We start from the raw sequence: 16,950 nt of genomic DNA, 5'->3' as shown, positions 1-16,950 counted from the left end.
ACTCCATGTTCTTAGAAGGCTGATATGATATGATATGATATGATATGATATGATATGATATGATATGATATGATATTATATATTATTATATATTATATTATTATATTTTATATATTTATTACACCTATATTCTATTCTATTCTATTCTATTCTATATTATTCCATACTATATTACATTACATCTAAACTGAATCTGCCAAGCACTCAACTCTGCACACCCTGCACAGAATCTCATGACTGTCCCCCGACAATCCCGACACACACACACACTTGGCCCTGATAGGCCAAGGAAAAAAAAAACACTATCACTCTGGGTGAACAATCTCCATGTTGCATTCTGCTTTTGCACAGACACAGGTGCAGCAAATGAGATAAGAATCGTTTTTCCTTTCTCTGAGTCTCGGAGAATGTGAAACCCAGAAATATTCTGGGGAAAAGCTGTGCCTTGCTTCTCTCTGTGAAGAGAAGTGTGGTGACAACAAAATCTTAAGCCAGACTCTCCTCAGTTTTGGGACAAGGACAGCAACACACTTGGTAAGAAAACCACAGAAGGCAGGAGGGAAGCACTGAGCCTGAGCAAGGTGCTCCCTGTCAGCAGTGTGAGCACTCTCTGTGCACCACAGACCCTAGGGAGCAGCCCCAAAACCAAACTGAAAACAAAAAGGTGGCATGTGAATAGGAGTGACTAGCTCTACTGATTGCTCAGCTGTATTTCTTTTCTGTGCTTATGAATTTAATGCAGCTGTGAAACTGGACAGATTATTTAATTGCTGCCTATCAACCTCTGCCTTCTATTGAAAAGGTAAAATCCTGCAGTGTAATGTAAAATGTGTCTCTTCAATTTGTGTATTAGTCATTAGATGCACTTGTAGTCTGTTACAGCCAGTTCAGACTGGATATTTGAGCAGTAAAACATATCTTTATGGAGCTTCTTGAAATTTATGAAATTTATGAAATTGAAAGCACACTCTGCCTACCAGTGTGCTCCTCCAGAATGCCAGGCTGCTCCATTATCACAAACTGTAAGGCACAATATGCACCGGTCCCACTTGCTCACATTTCACATGATCTGCCCAAAGTTGCCCCTTTTCACCTGCTCCTTGACTGAGAGGCCTCTCTGCAAAAGCCTGGCACGAGGAACTCCTTCCCTCTCCCTGGGAGCAGGAGAACCAGCACACACAAAGGACCTCCCACACTGCCCATCCTTCCTTAACTCCAAACCCATCCTTGCTCCACCTGTGGGATTGAGACTTCAGGATCTAAAATGTGTGAAGCGCAGAGGCAGAAAGGAACCACCACCATGGGGTTTTAATTTTTCCTTGTCTGGAGGGTGTGGAAAGGGCACAGGTAGGCAGAAGAGCCCTAGACCCCATGAGCAGCTTGTCTTTAGTGCTGCTCACAGCCCAGAAACACTGATGGGGGTTTAACAAGGTTTTAAAAGACTCCACATGTCCTGGATTCCCAGCTGTGCGACGGAAGCGCCCTCCCTTGCAAGGACAAGGCTTTCAGATGCTGTGGGGCTGGAGCCCACACAGCCACCAGATGTAGGTGGGTTTGTCCTGCTGCCTGCCTCCCTTCTGGCTGGGGAGGGTTTATCACACAGCATAGATCCAGAGGATTGTCACAATCTGCCAAGGGCACAAAGGAATTCTGCAGGCTCAACAAACCCATCTTGTCGACGTGGGGAAATGGGTGAAGTGAGGGATAATGGAGTTATTCCAATGCCATTTCATAAAATGCTCCCTGGATAATTATCCCTGAATTAGTCAGGTTTTTTAAACAGGGGCCTTGCACAGGGTCTTGAGCTAGTGATAGCAGTGAAGTTGTTGGACAGGCAAGCAAAGACTGGAAGTTTCTCCTGAGCTGATCCCTCACCCCTTCCTGCTCCTGTGAAAAAAGCTGGAGTGGAACAGCATTCCCTGGATTGTCCCTCCAGCTCTGGAACACAAGCCTGAACCAGTCTCTCTCAAACTTGAGCTGGAAGGGGACAAATTATCTTTTCAAGTTATACAGAAGCCTTCCATGGCTGATTGATATTCTTTGGCATATGACAGATAAACAAACCAGGGAATGAACAATCAGGAGGTGGCCTGATGCTCCAACCACCAGAAAGAGAAGTGCAGGAGAAAAGGAGTTTCAGAGCTGTCCTGCTCCTGGCTTTTCTGCACTTTAGGGGAGGAGCTTTTAGCTCAGAATATGTTTAGTCTTATTTTAATTTTAACCAGAAGTATACAACTGGACAGGCTTAACTCTGGCAAGCAGAGCTACCATGCCCTCATTCCTCTTCAGCTGCATTTTCCTTGGCCAAAATCGTTTGCAGTGTGGTTCTCTGCAGTAGCAAAGAACACTCATCTTTACACACAGCCCCCTTAATCAGTGGGCATCACATGAGGCACATTAAAGAAACTGGGTGGTAAACACTGCCAGAAGATTCCTGAAAAGCTGGAGCTAAAGGTGTCATCCTGGGGAGGGACAGAGTTGATTGTGTCACCTCGGCTGGGTCCTCATGGCAAAAGATCACATCCCTCAAAGGTATGTCCTGCTGCCCAAATCAACAGAATTACATCTAATGACTTCTAGGAGGGAGCAAATTTCACCTCAGCCATATTTCCCCTCTCCAAAGCTGCTTCCATGCCCCAGGATTCATGGGGAAACTGCACAGTTTGGGCTGTCCTGCAGTGAGAGGTCACAAGATTGCTGGGATGTAATCAAAGACAGTGGAAGAAATTCAAGCAGGGAGATAATGTGTGTGGTACACGCTGACAAACGTGCCCTGGTATGTCCCTGAGTGTGAAGAAGTCTGAGCTGAAGTATTTTGTTCACTCAGGGGAAATACTGTCTGGGCTGAGAAGGCAAGGCTCCCACTTATATCAGCACACCACAGATTTTATCTCACAGATTAAGGAAAAAAAAATAGGTCAAAGGAGTAGAATATGGTGTTTATTTTCACCTTTATCTCCTTGCACCTTCTCCTTTTTGCTTTCCTTGCACAGCCCTGCCTTTTAGTACTGCAAATTCTTCCACTGCCCATCCATAAGCTCCGTGCAAGGAAACTCCCATCCGGAGGCTGCTTTCCTGCAGCACCAATGGTGCTCAGTTACTTGTGGGCACTCTTTACCTGGCATGTCCCTGCAGGCATCCAAGATCCATATAAAACATGGACAATTCTGACATTCCACATACCTGTGGCTGTCCAGGCAGTAAGAAGGTAAGAACACAGCTTTTTCCCCCACTTTTAAGAATATACTCATTGGTTGCCTGTAAGAATTCCAGGCAAAAACCTCTTGCAGCTTTACTCTTCTCCAGAAATGTGGATTTATAAGAAATCAGTGCTCCCCACTACAGCTGTTCCCCCCACAGGAAAAGACAGGCATGTGCCAGGCTTCAGTAAAACTTACTGATGCATAAAGTCTGCCCCTCTTGTTCATGGCCAGGTATCTGCCAGAGAACAGGCCCTTGATGGCAACGATTCCAACATCCACAGCAGTGATCTCCAGAATACCTCGAAACAGAATTAAGAGGTGTGTTATTGCTCAGCTGTAACTTTTTGAGATACATTTGCATGGCTGCTTACCTGAGGAGTGTGATCTCACAGCTACCACTTGCTCACACAAGAATCAGGGCAATCATGTGAATGAAATTATTATTATTATTATTATTTGAAACAATAAAAAGCAAGGACGATGTGGGAACTGTTTGAGACAAGGTGGACAAGAAACCCCAAGATGTCTGATTGAGATTGAACTCCTTCAAAAATGAAAAAGGTCTGACACTGAACTAGAGCTTCACTTAATCCTATATGTGCATAAAAAACTTTAAAACATTTTTAATGCTTAGGAACACGAGAGCTCTTGACTTATTGAAGCCAATCGCAAAGCTGCCCATTTCAGGACAAAGCCCTTGCTGAGGTCTCCAGGGGGTGAACCAGAGCAAGGCTGCTGCATTTTAGAGCCATGAACATAATCATGAAAGGGACTTGAGATTTAGGAAGTCAGTGCTGCCCTCCACACAAGGACTGTGTGACTGTCTGAGACAAATTAAAAGGGAGAGCATTTTCAGGCCATCCAAGACGGGTCCTGCAACACCAGAAGTGTCACAGGCCAGGCTGGTGCAACACCTGCCCAAATGTCCAGCCAGAGGTGCCAGGACACACATGGAGGCCCAGATGACTCAGAGGATGCCGGTGTATGAGCATGGCTCTCCATCAGGCTCGCTCAAACCCTGCTCTCAGCTCTCCAGCCACATCCTGACGGCTCTGTACTTTCCACGAGTGCTTGAAAGCGAGAGGTGACCCTGGCACCCAAACCCCCTGCTGCCTTTGGGAAAGCCTGAAGGCAGAGCGGGATTCAAAGTTCCCTGTGCAGAGCTGGATTGCTGGGAGCTCTGGGAGAGCTGGGCTGGGTTTGGCACAGCTGGTTTGAATCAGGCACCGGTTGGCTGCTGAAGGATGCCTCCTCCGGGCTGTGACAGCGAGGGGGGACTTCTCTAGGAAATAGTGGTTTTCCCTTATGGACTTCCGACGCATCCCTGAGGTCTCCCTATCTCTGTGTGCCATCGCCAGGCAGGATTTACGCATCCTGGGGTGGTGGGGCCCAGGCCGAGGTGCGGGGGCGCCGGGGGCTCCCCCTGTGCTGAGCCCCGCTCTCCTCCCTCCTGCCGCCCCCGCACGAACCCCCTCACTCCCGACAGATCCGCTTTCATCCTAATTACTGCCGCTGCCCGGCACATGTCACAGGGACAGATGTGATTTAGCCTCCCGCGGGAGCCAGGCTGGGACGGGACGGGGACCCACGGGCCGCTCCAGAGGGCTCCGGGATGGGCCCCGGGAGATGCCGGGCTCAGGCAGGGCTGGGGCAGGGCAGCGTCGCAGTCCCCGTCGGGGAAACTCGGGCTTTGGGGGTCTCCTCCTGCACCAGTTGTTACTGCAGTGTCTAAACACAGAGAAACATCTGTTCTGTAGAGAAACACACTTTGTTTCAACATCAGGTTCTTTGGAAACATTTGTGTAATCAACAAAACTACAAACATTTAAATCTGTAACCCACTGTACACTACAGAGACTTCATGGAAATCATGAAAAGCTGAAACCCCACCTGAAATGAGCTGTCACTGCAGTCAGCAGGGCCATCCTGACCTAAACCAGGTGAGTGTCTGACCCTAAAGCCTTTGAAACATGCGATGGTGTCTGTATGTGGGAGCTGTGCAGCACTGAGAACTTCTTTCTTATGATTTTTTAAATGATTCTTTCTTATGATTTTTTTAAAGGCGTCTTTTGACAGAAACAGTATTGCAAAAAGGAATTAAAAAGTACAGCATGATATACCTAAGGAAAATCTTACACTGAGTCTATAAAATATTTCTGTATCTTCTGCGATCTTTGGATGCATATTTACTTATAGGGCAATTTCCAGACCACTGCTGTTCTGATGGAAAGTGGATTTTGTTTTTATAAAGCCATCGGTGGTTTTATTTCAGAAAATGAAACTTCATGTGTATCATTGGTGTTTTGATCACCAGATAATTTTTGTGACACAGTGGAAAGTCTGAGACTTAAAAAAAAAAAATTACAAAGAGGAACGGATGATAAAATTCTTGAAAAAAAAAAAGAACTTTACATAAGACAGAAAATATAAAACCCCACAGCAGTATCTTATATAAACCAGCAGTAAGAAATCGTGAGACAGAGAGGCAAGGAGGGAGAGAGAGAGGGAGGGAGGGAGGGAAGGAAGGAGGGAGGGAGGGAGCCGCTGAATTTCGGCAGGAGACTGCGGGGAAAATAGTTGATCGACGGAGCATAGAAATAAAAGGAGCTTCCTGCAACAATAGCCTGATCTGCGACCAATTGATACAGAGCAGAGGAGGCAAAAGGTATCAGTCTCGTGTGAACTCCCAGAGTGCAGCGTGGATAAAATTACACAGCATCTCCCTCTCTCTCTCTCACACACACACCGCACACCCCCGCACGGGGGCCGCCCGCCCCGCGGACCCTCCGCCGAGCCGAGGATGGGGATGGATGGGGGGGGATGATGCTCCATCCTCGGGAGGAGGCTTTGGGGAGTGTTAAAGGAAGAGGAGTGAGGGAGGGGGCGCGGGTCCCGACTCCCCGGGAGGCACTGGGGCAGAAAACCCCCCGGGCTCGCACTCGGGGTTCGCTCTGCGTGTGCGGGTCCCCTGCTCTGCCCCCGGTGAGCAGCACAAACAGCCATTCCTAAATCATTCAGCTCACGCTTAGGACTATTAGGCGTTGTTTAGATAGAGCTTTCACGATTTAATCATTCCCAAATTAACTTAGGCAAAGTAAGGCAAGCTTTCTGATGTACATCCCCGAGTGCATTTGCAAGAAGTCGTAGCTAATCCTTTTCCTTGACTCCTGGAAAGTCTCATTAGCTGGCGCGGAGCTGCCCTCGCTACCCTGTCGCTTCACACCACTGCCTACGCTTTCAAAAGAGGATGGAGCTACCTATAAATAAATATAAAAGAAGGCAAAAGGTTCAACAGCTCCGTGAATTACGCTGTCCCTGCGTGCTCCTCAAAGGCAGCTCGTTAATTAGATTTGCATCTGAAACAGGCAGTAGGAGTTTTGGGGAAGTGTTTGAGAGATAATTAGTATTAATGTGCTCGAAGGGCACACAAATACACCTTTGAAGTGAGTCACGTCACAATTCGAGCGTTTGACCTTGATCAATATAATCTTTTTTTCCCCGGAACTGGCGAACTTGAAGAGGTCTATAAATTTTTTTAAATACCTTCCTATGTAGAGCAGGGGGATTTTCTTACACGTTAAAGACTTCTTTTAAAAGGGAAGCTTTTACTAGCGGGAAAATAAGGGAAGGGCTACGACCTTTTCCTAAAAGGAATGGCAGGAGGACGAAACTGTCTCGAAAGCTACTCCCCATTTTAAGCTGTGCTTAATATTTAGTAGTTCTTCAAGGCTAAAAGGATTTTCATTATACAGTCGTCTGGAATAAAAGGAAACACACAAAAAAACCCACAAGCGCCCTCTCCGCCATTACCACCCTTCCTCCCCCTTTTCTTCTCCACAAGTTAAGCCCCAGCCTCACAAGGAGAGTTTGATCTGGGGATGATAAATGTTTGTACAATTAATTCTTTATTGCTGTTCTCCTACAATGCCACTGCCAGGCAGTCAAGTGGTTCCCGCGTATCCAGTGGAAGCTAAAAAAGCAGTATATGCATGAAAAAATATGAAAATCTTAAACGTGCAGGACCCCAGTTTTGGAGTGTATGGGATGAGGAGTGTTTCTTGAGGGCCAAATCCTCCAGTCTCTCCAAAAAGAAGAACCTCTGTGGAAAACCTTCCTCTCGGGGATGCTCCGTAAATCGTCTCCTGGGGACTCGTAACCTCTGACGGGCTACGGGACAGCTGAGGCAACAGAAAAATAACTCCTAGCGTGCCACGAGTCTCCTGAAAGATGCTTTCACCGGCACCGCTTGGAGAGAAGATAAAGCGCAATTACTGACAGTAATTACAGCGATCTCTTAAGAGCAAACCTGGGCTCTCCCCCGAGCCTGGTGCATCGCCCTGTGGATGCGCATCTGACATTTTCCGGCTCGGGATTCGCAGGGCATTTTCATTAGCGCTCTGCAAAAAGCCCCACGCCAATCCCGCAAGATCCTCCTCCCGCCCCCCGCCGCAGCAATAAACCCCGAAGACCAGTGGGTGGAAGAGTAACACGCTAATGACTTTTGCTCAAATTGTTTCCATCTTGATCACATTTTCATAATTAGCGCCATCAGCCGCAAATCTTTCCGCCCTGGGCATCTGAGGGAGCCGGGCTTCCCGAGCGATGTGGATTCCGCTTGTTAGGGAGGGGAACGCTCACAGGTCTATCATTAACGGTCCCCTTTTTCAAATGAAACCCACCCGACCCCCACGGAAATATCAAAGGGCCGTAACTACCTCGTCCCACCCGGAGCAGCGCTCCCAAAGTCGTTTCGCTCTGCTCAGACATCTCTACAATAAAACATAAGCCCAACTCTTGTATATTTTAAGTTTGTCTGGTGACCATTTCTGAAACAAAAAGGGTCCCTTTGATGTGGTCTGGTTCTAACAGGGCCTGCGACGTCAGATGTGGTCCACCGAGTCTTTCTGGAAATATTTTTAATTATGCCCCCAGAGCTCCCTGTAGCCCCAAAGTAATAATCAGAGAGTGGTTCGAGTCTGTCACTTCACGTGGAGGGGGAGAAGAGGCTCTAGACCGTATCTAACTAAATCAGAATTACGGCTGATAATGATCTTCTAATTCTCTCGAAGTGTGTGATGTTAAATGGAACGCGGTAGGGATCTGTTATTTTTGGGGGTTGTTTTGGTGGTTTTTTTTTTTTTTTAATGTTTACGTAATACTTAACTAAAAATGGTGTCTCCATAAAGAACTTAGACATCCATATCCGAATATATATACTATATATATAATATATATACATATATATTATATATGTGTATATATACTATATATATAAAATATATATAGTATATATATTCGGATATGGACGTCTAAGTTCTTTATGGAGACACCATTTTTAGTTAAGTATTACGTAAACATTAAAAAAAAAAAAAAGGGACAAAATTTTGAAAGAGCCAACTTTAAGCTGTGATAAACTCCACAAACACCCATCTCGCAGCGATGGGGCTGTGAATCAGGATGTGCTGCTGCTGCTCCTCCGCTCCCAGCGCTGATTTACGACCGGCCCGTTACTCGAAGGAAGTCACAATTTGTAGAGCAATAAATACCGAGGCGGTGGGTGGAGCCCCCAGCAGGAAAAAAAAAGAAAAAAAGGAAAAAAAAAGAAAAATCACCTCTCTCCTTCTCCAATTAAAAATCCATCCCAGCTCAGCTGCGGAGCGTGGGAAGGTCCCAAAGAAAACAGGCGCGGTGCTGCCGAGGTGTTTGTTTGGGATGTGCTAATGGCATCCCCCGAGCGGGGCTCTCCTCTCCTCCCCGCTGCACTCCCCGCACACCTGCTGGCACCGGGAAGAGCCCCTGAAATCCAATTGATTTCATTCGGCTGCATTTTGTTTTCTTTGTGCTGTCCTGGCGGGGTGATTCTGCACCCCGCGAACAATATAATCTTGTTTAAATGACTTTCCAGACCACACAGCATCGCGTTGCCTTGGTCCATAGGGACGGGCAATGCTCTTTATTGTGCTGGGCACTGGTTGCTCCCCAAAAACAGGATGCAGGCAGGGTGGTGGAGGAGGAGAAAAGCTCCCGAGGGGAAATTCACAGCTTCTGAAGTTCAGGTTGCTTTTCCAGGTGGGAAAAATGAGATATAGGTAATTTCCAATGAAAGCATGCAGAAAGAGAGCTCTAGATGAAATGTTAAACACATAAAATATTTTTTCCCTTTATTCACTCATATAAAATGTTTTTCACTTTTATAGTAAATTTTATTGCAGTTTATGAACAAACAATCTGGGGTCTTCAGGATGACACAGCTTATTCTTCACATACTATGTCAGCTCCTGCTACATTGCCCTTCAGACAGTAAATTAGTTTACAAGTTTTGATCTTCTGTATTTTGGTTAAAACATTATATAATTGAGATCTGTTTTTGTTGTTGTTGTTGCCATTATTAATATTTCAAGATGCAAGTGCCTAAATCCCCTACTCCTACTAAATTCCTACCTAAGTTGGTGAGTTTCTCTGTCTGAGGACCAAGGGATTAATCCTTCATTCAAAGTCCATGGAATTCACTAAGAGCCTTTTCTTTAATGCCAGTGAATTTGGATCAGGCCCAATCTTATTACCAAAAAAATTATTTTCTGTCGTGTTCTGATAATCTCTTAATGATTTACTGAATGAAAATATTCAAAACAATGAATGCAGCAACATTAAAGGAGGAAAAACCCCCACTTTTTTACCCTCTGTTGCTTACTCCTTTTCAACACAAGACGCAAAGGAAACCGTAGAAGAAATGTAACAGAGAGAAATGTGCAATGGTGAGGTTTAGATGACTGTCATGTGGCTGGGACAGGTCTGTGGCAGGCTCAAAGCAGGCTACAATGGGGATATTTAGACTCATGCAGAACTGTCAACTACAGCCACAAAAATAACCTAACACAAAGATAAGGGGTAGTCCAGAAGAGGAGAAAGGGAGTGCAAAAACAATAGAAATGTAATTTGGGGGTAACCTGGAGACTATGTTAGCATACCTGCTTCACACCTTTGATATCTCAATCCTCACTTAACAGCCTGAAAAATTTAATAGCCAGGAAAAACTTTACTCCATTTTTTTTGGTAACACAGCACGTGTTTTTGAAATCAAAGAGTTTCTTCTGATTTACACAGGAGCCTGGTGTACCTGGGAGAAATATCTGGCTCATATCCATGATGAAATTGCACTTTGTGCCTGAAGGACCTGCTGCTCAGATAAATCTCCTACTACTGTTAGAATTTATCCCCCCATTGCTTTCACAATCAGAGGCTTGTTAGGATCTCACTCAGCCCTGCAGATCTCTGGGAGTTGGGTTACCCGGAGATAAAAGATCTCTCTCTTTCTCCAAGCTGCGCCTGGATCAACACTTTGCAAAATCAGATGACAGGCACAGGGGTCAGGCCCAGGTCTGTGCATGGGGTGCCCAAGCACCAGGGATAAAACCTGGAAGTGGCTGCCTTAGGGAAATGCCATGGGCAATGCCATGGACAATGCATGGTCCAAATGCATGGACATTTGTCCCTGGGGGAGAGAGCACTGGTGCCAGGAATGACCCACTCCACCATGAAGATCAGCAACTGCTGCATTTAAACTCTTCTGGGAAGACCACTTCAGACCAAGGTTTGCATCAACACCTGGGGTTTTCCCAAAAATCCCACCCATGGTTACGCGCTGTCCTCAGAAGGCCACGATGCAAAGTGTCTTAAATTTCCTCCTGTCTCCAAGGGGCCAAGGAACCAGGAGAAATACAGGCAAGGAAAGGCTGTGTGATTTTAAAGATCTAAAAAAAGCTGATGTAGGGAACAACAGAAACACAAAATTAGTAGCTTAGATGAATTTCAGCAGAATTCCTCTTTTCCCACAGGGGTACAGGTGAGGCATTTGTCCCAGGGGAATGATCCCAGATGTGTTCCTGCACCACACAAACCAGGATGCCACAGAGAAATGGCGAGAGGGGAAGGTGCAGTGCAAAGAGGAGCAAGCTGAAAGGATACTTCCCTTTCGTACTCCCTGCATTTATCTCTCAGAGCTGTGTGGGACACAAAAAGGAGCCATGAATAACCCCTGGGGGTACAAATACATGAGTTTATCTCTGGAGCCCATGTCCCCAAGGCCTCTCTGGTTATCACTGAGTTTCACACAGTGGCCATGACTCTCTATTCCACCTCTGGGGCAGGTGGGAGGCACTCAGGACACACCTGGAGAGGCTTGGGATGGAATCAGTGTTATTCTGCTCCTCTCCAGAAGGTCTGCAGGCATGGAGAATGTGGGATCAGGCTCTGGGGCTTAGCCAAGCCAGCAGGAAAGTGGCCTCCACTTGATATGGACCCTTCCCAAAGTGGGCATTTATTCCCTCAGGGGGATTAAAAATCTCTCTTGCTAGACCTGGAACTCCATAGAGGAAATGTGAAAATGTTTTTCATGAAAATGAAATATGAAAATATGGTTTTTTTCTGCTGAGAAAAAACATATATTGCCTGTCTTCATCTTTTTTTCCTATTTTGTGAAAGCAGAAGTCCTACTACTTAAAAGAACAAGTCAAGCCAGCAAGGAGGAATTCATCTCTCCCGTTCTGCCACTGTTACCCCACGTTAGCAGGTGTGGCCTCAGCTCCTCTGGTGCTCCTCTGCTGCACTTAACACATCTTTTTTCATAGCAGTTCCATTAATTAGGGTACTAATCAACTGATTAATACCATGTTCTAGATATGCTGTACCTAAGACAGTGCATCTAAGAAAGTATGGGGTAGATAAGACAATTGGGGTCTCTTGTTTCAACCCAATTTGGCCTCCTGAGCTGCTAGAACTGAAGGTGTATTTTTCACCTGTAACATAAACAGGGAGTTTCAATAATTGAACAGTGTGTTATCTCAGTGCACTTTCTAATCTGAGACAGTCTTCTACAGTTTCTCCTATCCTCAGAAAAAGTATCATAGAAGTGGTGACCCAAATTAGCAAAAGATCCAATATAAATATAAATATAAATATAAATATAAATATAAATATAAATATAAATATAAATATAAATATAAATATAAATATAAAGTGACTACAAATATAATGTAAATATAAATACAAATATATTGTATAAATATAAAATCTGCTTTCTCTCCTCTAGCTGGGATGACTGGCTGATAAGTAAAGTTGATTTCTTTCAGAGAAAATTAAATCAGAGACTCCCAGGACAGATGAGTTTCATCCCATAGATGTGGCATCTTAGAGAGCTTTACTAAGTCCTTTTTTTTGGCAGGTATGTACAGAGCAGAGTTCTTCCTGTGGCTCACTTAAAAAGAATTGATGCATCTGTCAGAATCCATTCTTTAGTGAGTTACAGGAGGCAGAGTCAGCACTTATTTGTGTTCTTTTGTGTCTTTATGTTTGAGCACTGCTTTCCCCAATGAGTGTTTGTTGCCATGAATCTCTCCTTGGTAATCCAGTCGTTTGGCCTTAATAGACCACCGCAAAAATTAAAAAAATAAAAAAAAAAAAGAAAAAAGGGTCTGTGGAAAATTTCAGGTTTATTTTCTTTACTGAAATCACTTGTCCTCTGATTTTAACACTTAACCACTAAACCCACTGACTGTCTGCACAGACCAGTTGAGGTTCCTATCCCATGAACATCTTTCCCTCCTGCCCCATTCTGATATGTTATTGAATGAAAAAGGGCAAACTGAAATGTGAAGAAGTCAGATCACTCACTTGAAGTCCAGGGCACCATCACCTGTTTGTCTCAGGAGCACCTTGTCCATTCATTTATGAACGATGATCCTGGGGTTGTGGTCCAGCTACATCTGAGTGCAACATTGCTCCTTAAAAACTGATACCTGGATCAGACCTCAATAGTGAATCCTGGACTATTTTTCTGAGATATTTCTTTGGGTAACTTTGGTTCACAGGGCTCCTCTGAGGTAAATCAGTGAAGTTATTGTCAGACAAACATCTGGACTGAAAGAGAACAGCGGGTTTTATAATCACCCAAATTTTCCTGAAGCAGAATGCAAACACTGATAAAGAATTATTTGCTTTTGGATGAAATTTTGAGGTTTCAAATGTATAATTTTTTTTTCAGGTCACTCATTAAAATCTATTCTTTGCCCAGAAAGAAGGACACCCACCTCTGAGCAGACACACAGACACACACACAGGCACACCTGCAGCCCCTACCCGTGTGTAATGCCTGAACTTGCAAACTCTTTGTCATGGAAGTAATCTTTATTCACGTGAGCAGCCCCACAAGACTATTCATGCAATGGAGAATTACTCACATGAGTAAAACTTTTGCAGAATCAGGTCCTGGATCTAACAACAGCATTTTAATTACAGACAATCCCCGAGCAATGTGTACAAAAGAGTTTTTTTCCTGGACAATAACAAAGGTTATTAGCCTGTTCTTTTTTTTCCCCCTTCTGGCTCTTTGGTTTGAAAGGAGGCACCAATAATCCAAACCAAATAAAACTGACCTTTGAACCTTTTTTGCTGTACTTTTTCTCATGCCATGATTTCTTTAGTCTGTTAGTGATCTGAAGGCTGGTTCTGGGCTGCAGCCACTTTCCCAGACAGGACTGCCTTTCGTCCCCTGACAAATCACTGCTGAGCCCCTTTTGTCCTGCACCTCTTTGATCTCACCTGCCTGTCAGGCAGAAAAGAACTCCCGTACAGTCAGAATGCATTGCAAACAAATTGGCAACCATTTCATTCCTGTGCACCATTTTCAGCAGAGATCAAGATAGAGATAGAGAATTTTTAACCCTTTCTTTGACCTGCAGGGCTGCAGGAGGGAATGCTTGGTTATGGTGGGTTGATAAGGTAATTTATTAAGGAATGGAAGGATTAATAAAAACAGTGAAAAAAAACCCCAAATCTCTCTAGGTCAGAATTGCATGGTATATTCTCTCTCAAGCACAAAGGAGTTATTGCACAGTGGGCAGGGCTATGCTCAGATACAAGCTTTGTAGAAGATCGATTCCCTTTAATTGGACAGCTGCTTAGGCATAAACTAAAGAAACATAATAGGTATTCTCCAATGTGAATGAAATTAATCCTATTGTAAATAACCATTGGAGTATTTAAATGGATATCTGAATCCTTTCCAATATCCAAACTTAGCCATAGGTGAGTTTCTTTCCCACTTTAATCTCAGTAACTTCTAATGCTTATTTTTTTATTTTAATTTTACAGTTCTTCATCAGATTAAGTTTAGAAAAGACATTGTGTAGCAGTTGGCAATGACTCTCTGCATTTCACTCTGTGATATTGGAGGAGTCCAGTCCCTGAGCTTGGATTTGCAGGATCATAAGTGTATTCCAGCTGTTTACCATTTATCTTCCCCCACGTGCCAGCCTCCTTCCACAGCAGCAGCCCTGTTTACCCAAAAGGCAGCTTTTCATCAAAATACCTCTCCACCTCTATGTTAGCCTAGCAGTACATGTTGTACTCAGAGAAAGGAAATTCAACACATCCCTCCCTCTATTTAAAATGATAGAAAGAAGAAGTATAAACTTTTGGAGAGAGCAAAGCCACACCAGTGATGAAAAGGAGAAAGAGCATTCAAACCTGTTGTCAATCATACATATGAATGAAACAGTGGCATGCTGCACAAAAAATATTTAAATTACATAATTACATTTTATAGCTGAAAGTTCAATGTTTCTATTTTCCTCCATACTTACCTGATACAAACAGTAGTGATTATTTTATGTATATATATATATAGATATATATGCCCACATATTTGTTTGGTTTTGAGTGTGTAAATTTTTCTTTCAAGTGTTACTCTGCTGATTCCTCCAGAAGGAGAGAATCCTTTATTTGGCAGAAAAAAAAAATCCTCTGAAATGAACAGGAAATAAGCTGTTTAAGAACTGGTTATAAATGTTAAAAGAATCTCAAATCTCAGTTTCGCTTCATTGTTCTGATGTCCTGATAATGTTTAAATATATGTGAGATAAAAATGCTGTTGCTTCTTGACAGTGAAGCATTGGATTTTTTTTTATTGACCTAAGTACAGCTTCATGTTTTGAAATCCCAGTCCCCAAGCATGAGAGCAGAATCTCAGTATCAGCTAGATTTTGCTGGATGGGAAGAAATTGGCTTGTTTGCATGTATCATGGAATGATGGAATCATGGAATGGTTTGGGATGGAAGGGACATTAAATTTCATCCAGTTCCATTCCCCTTCCCACAGGCAGGGACTTCTTCCGCTAAACCAGATCTTCATCCAGCCTGGCCTTGAACAACCCCAGGGGTGGAACATTCCCAGGAGAATGTCCTTCAATTTCCTTCGGTACATAAAAAAGTCACTCCACCAGTCATGGTGGAGGGGTTGAGCCAGCTCTTCTGATCACATCCTTGGAAAATGGACAGGCTTCTGCATTTTCACCTCTCATTCCCAGACAGGGTCAGGATGTTTTCAAAAGGATCCCTTCCTATCCCACCTTGCAGGTCTGCTTCAAGGACATTTCATGACCACCCTTTTTTTGGTGATGCCCTGTGTCTCCTAACCTGCACTCAGCCTTCGAGAAAAATCCTTGAGAATCCTCTTCAATTGGTGCAAAGCGCAATTTTGTCCCACCAGCTGTTCGGCAATTAATCCTAAATTGCATAGTTTTTAGCAGGGAATTCTCTGTAATGGAACTCAGTAAGTTTGGAGTAAGGTCATTTTTCATGGAATTTCATGGGGATCCTGGCTGTGGCTGGGCCAGATCATCTAAGCCAGCTCTGAGAAGGAGTAAAGCCAATAAATATGTGGCACATGTGGTGATGCTGCTGCTGCTGTTAACCCAAGCTGAACTGCACTGCTGCAGGTACATTTACAGGGGAGTTGGTAACCAAAATTCTGTAAAGACAACAAACTTTACAACAACTGGGAATAAAAATTCCAAGGAGATGTTGCCAAATGGTGCCAGGGAGAAGCTCCTTCACCATGATGTTCTCCAGATATCTTTGTGGCTACCACTGACCTTTCTGTTTTAGCCAGTGTAAATTAGAGTCTTTCTTAGAGCATTTCTTTGTTCTTATGAAGGGAAAATGCAGCTTGTCTTTGACCCAACGTGTGCAAAAGCCAGCTCCAAGTTACCTTTCCTATCAGTTGTTTCAACTGACATTCTCCCCCATGTAACTCTACACACAGCTTTCAAACTAGGTTTGAAAACCTTTCCCCTGCTTTTTTTTTAACCTGTTCCCATCAACTATTTAAGATGCACTCACTTTTTCTTCTCCTTCTTCTTCTTTTTTTTTTTTTTTAGCCTGCTTATTTATAATTAGTATTCTCTGCCCACACGCAATTGTGCTCTAAACTCTTTCACATTGGGTTAATTCCCTGACTTTAAAATCTATTCATTGACATCCAGAAGAAAAAACAAAAAGTAAACATGTCTTTAAAGGATGGCATGAATGGTTGAATCAAGATTAGGTCCTCTCTCTTGTTAGTCCCTGGTTTTCAGGGAAGCCTGTAGCCTTCAAAAATCAATTGTCTTCAAAGCTCCAAAAAGCAAAGGAATGAGCAGGGGTCAGACTCAAGAGCATCCCTTGTGCGCCGAAGTTAACATTACCTAAGTACTTTAAACGATCACTAATTAGTGCTTTCAGCCACCACGGGGCTGAAATATCTTATTTGGCCATAAACAATTGTGTCAGGCAGACCAGGGCAGCAGAGCCAGCCTTCTGTCCCAGCCTGTGAGCGGGGAGAGCTCCTGGAGGAGCCAGCGCAGTCCCCTCTGCCACTGCTCCCGGCTGAGGTGGCCACAGGCTCCCCCCCCGGCCAGCAGCCGGCATTTCC

At 44.2% G+C, this 16,950-nt stretch overlaps 1 protein-coding gene across 1 annotated transcript in view; it reads right to left on the bottom strand.

Annotated features, from left to right (window-relative positions):
* FGF3 (fibroblast growth factor 3) overlaps nt 1–4,576 on the bottom strand; it is a 5,786-nt gene extending 1,210 nt beyond the window's left edge. Inside the window, exons 1-2 of the mRNA XM_014309108.2 lie at nt 4,573–4,576; nt 3,399–3,502 (exon numbers count right to left, since the gene is read on the bottom strand). Of these exons, the coding sequence (XP_014164583.1) occupies nt 3,399–3,502; nt 4,573–4,576 (108 nt within the window). The remainder of the gene's footprint in view (nt 1–3,398; nt 3,503–4,572) is intronic.
* Between the last annotated feature and the right edge of the window lie 12,374 nt (nt 4,577–16,950).

The sequence above is a fragment of the Geospiza fortis genome, unplaced genomic scaffold (assembly GCF_000277835.1).
Source record: "Geospiza fortis unplaced genomic scaffold, GeoFor_1.0 scaffold590, whole genome shotgun sequence".
Classification (NCBI taxonomy): domain Eukaryota; kingdom Metazoa; phylum Chordata; class Aves; order Passeriformes; family Thraupidae; genus Geospiza; species Geospiza fortis.
The sequence above is the reverse complement of the archived record's forward strand: the minus strand, read 5'-3'. Positions and strand labels throughout refer to the sequence as shown.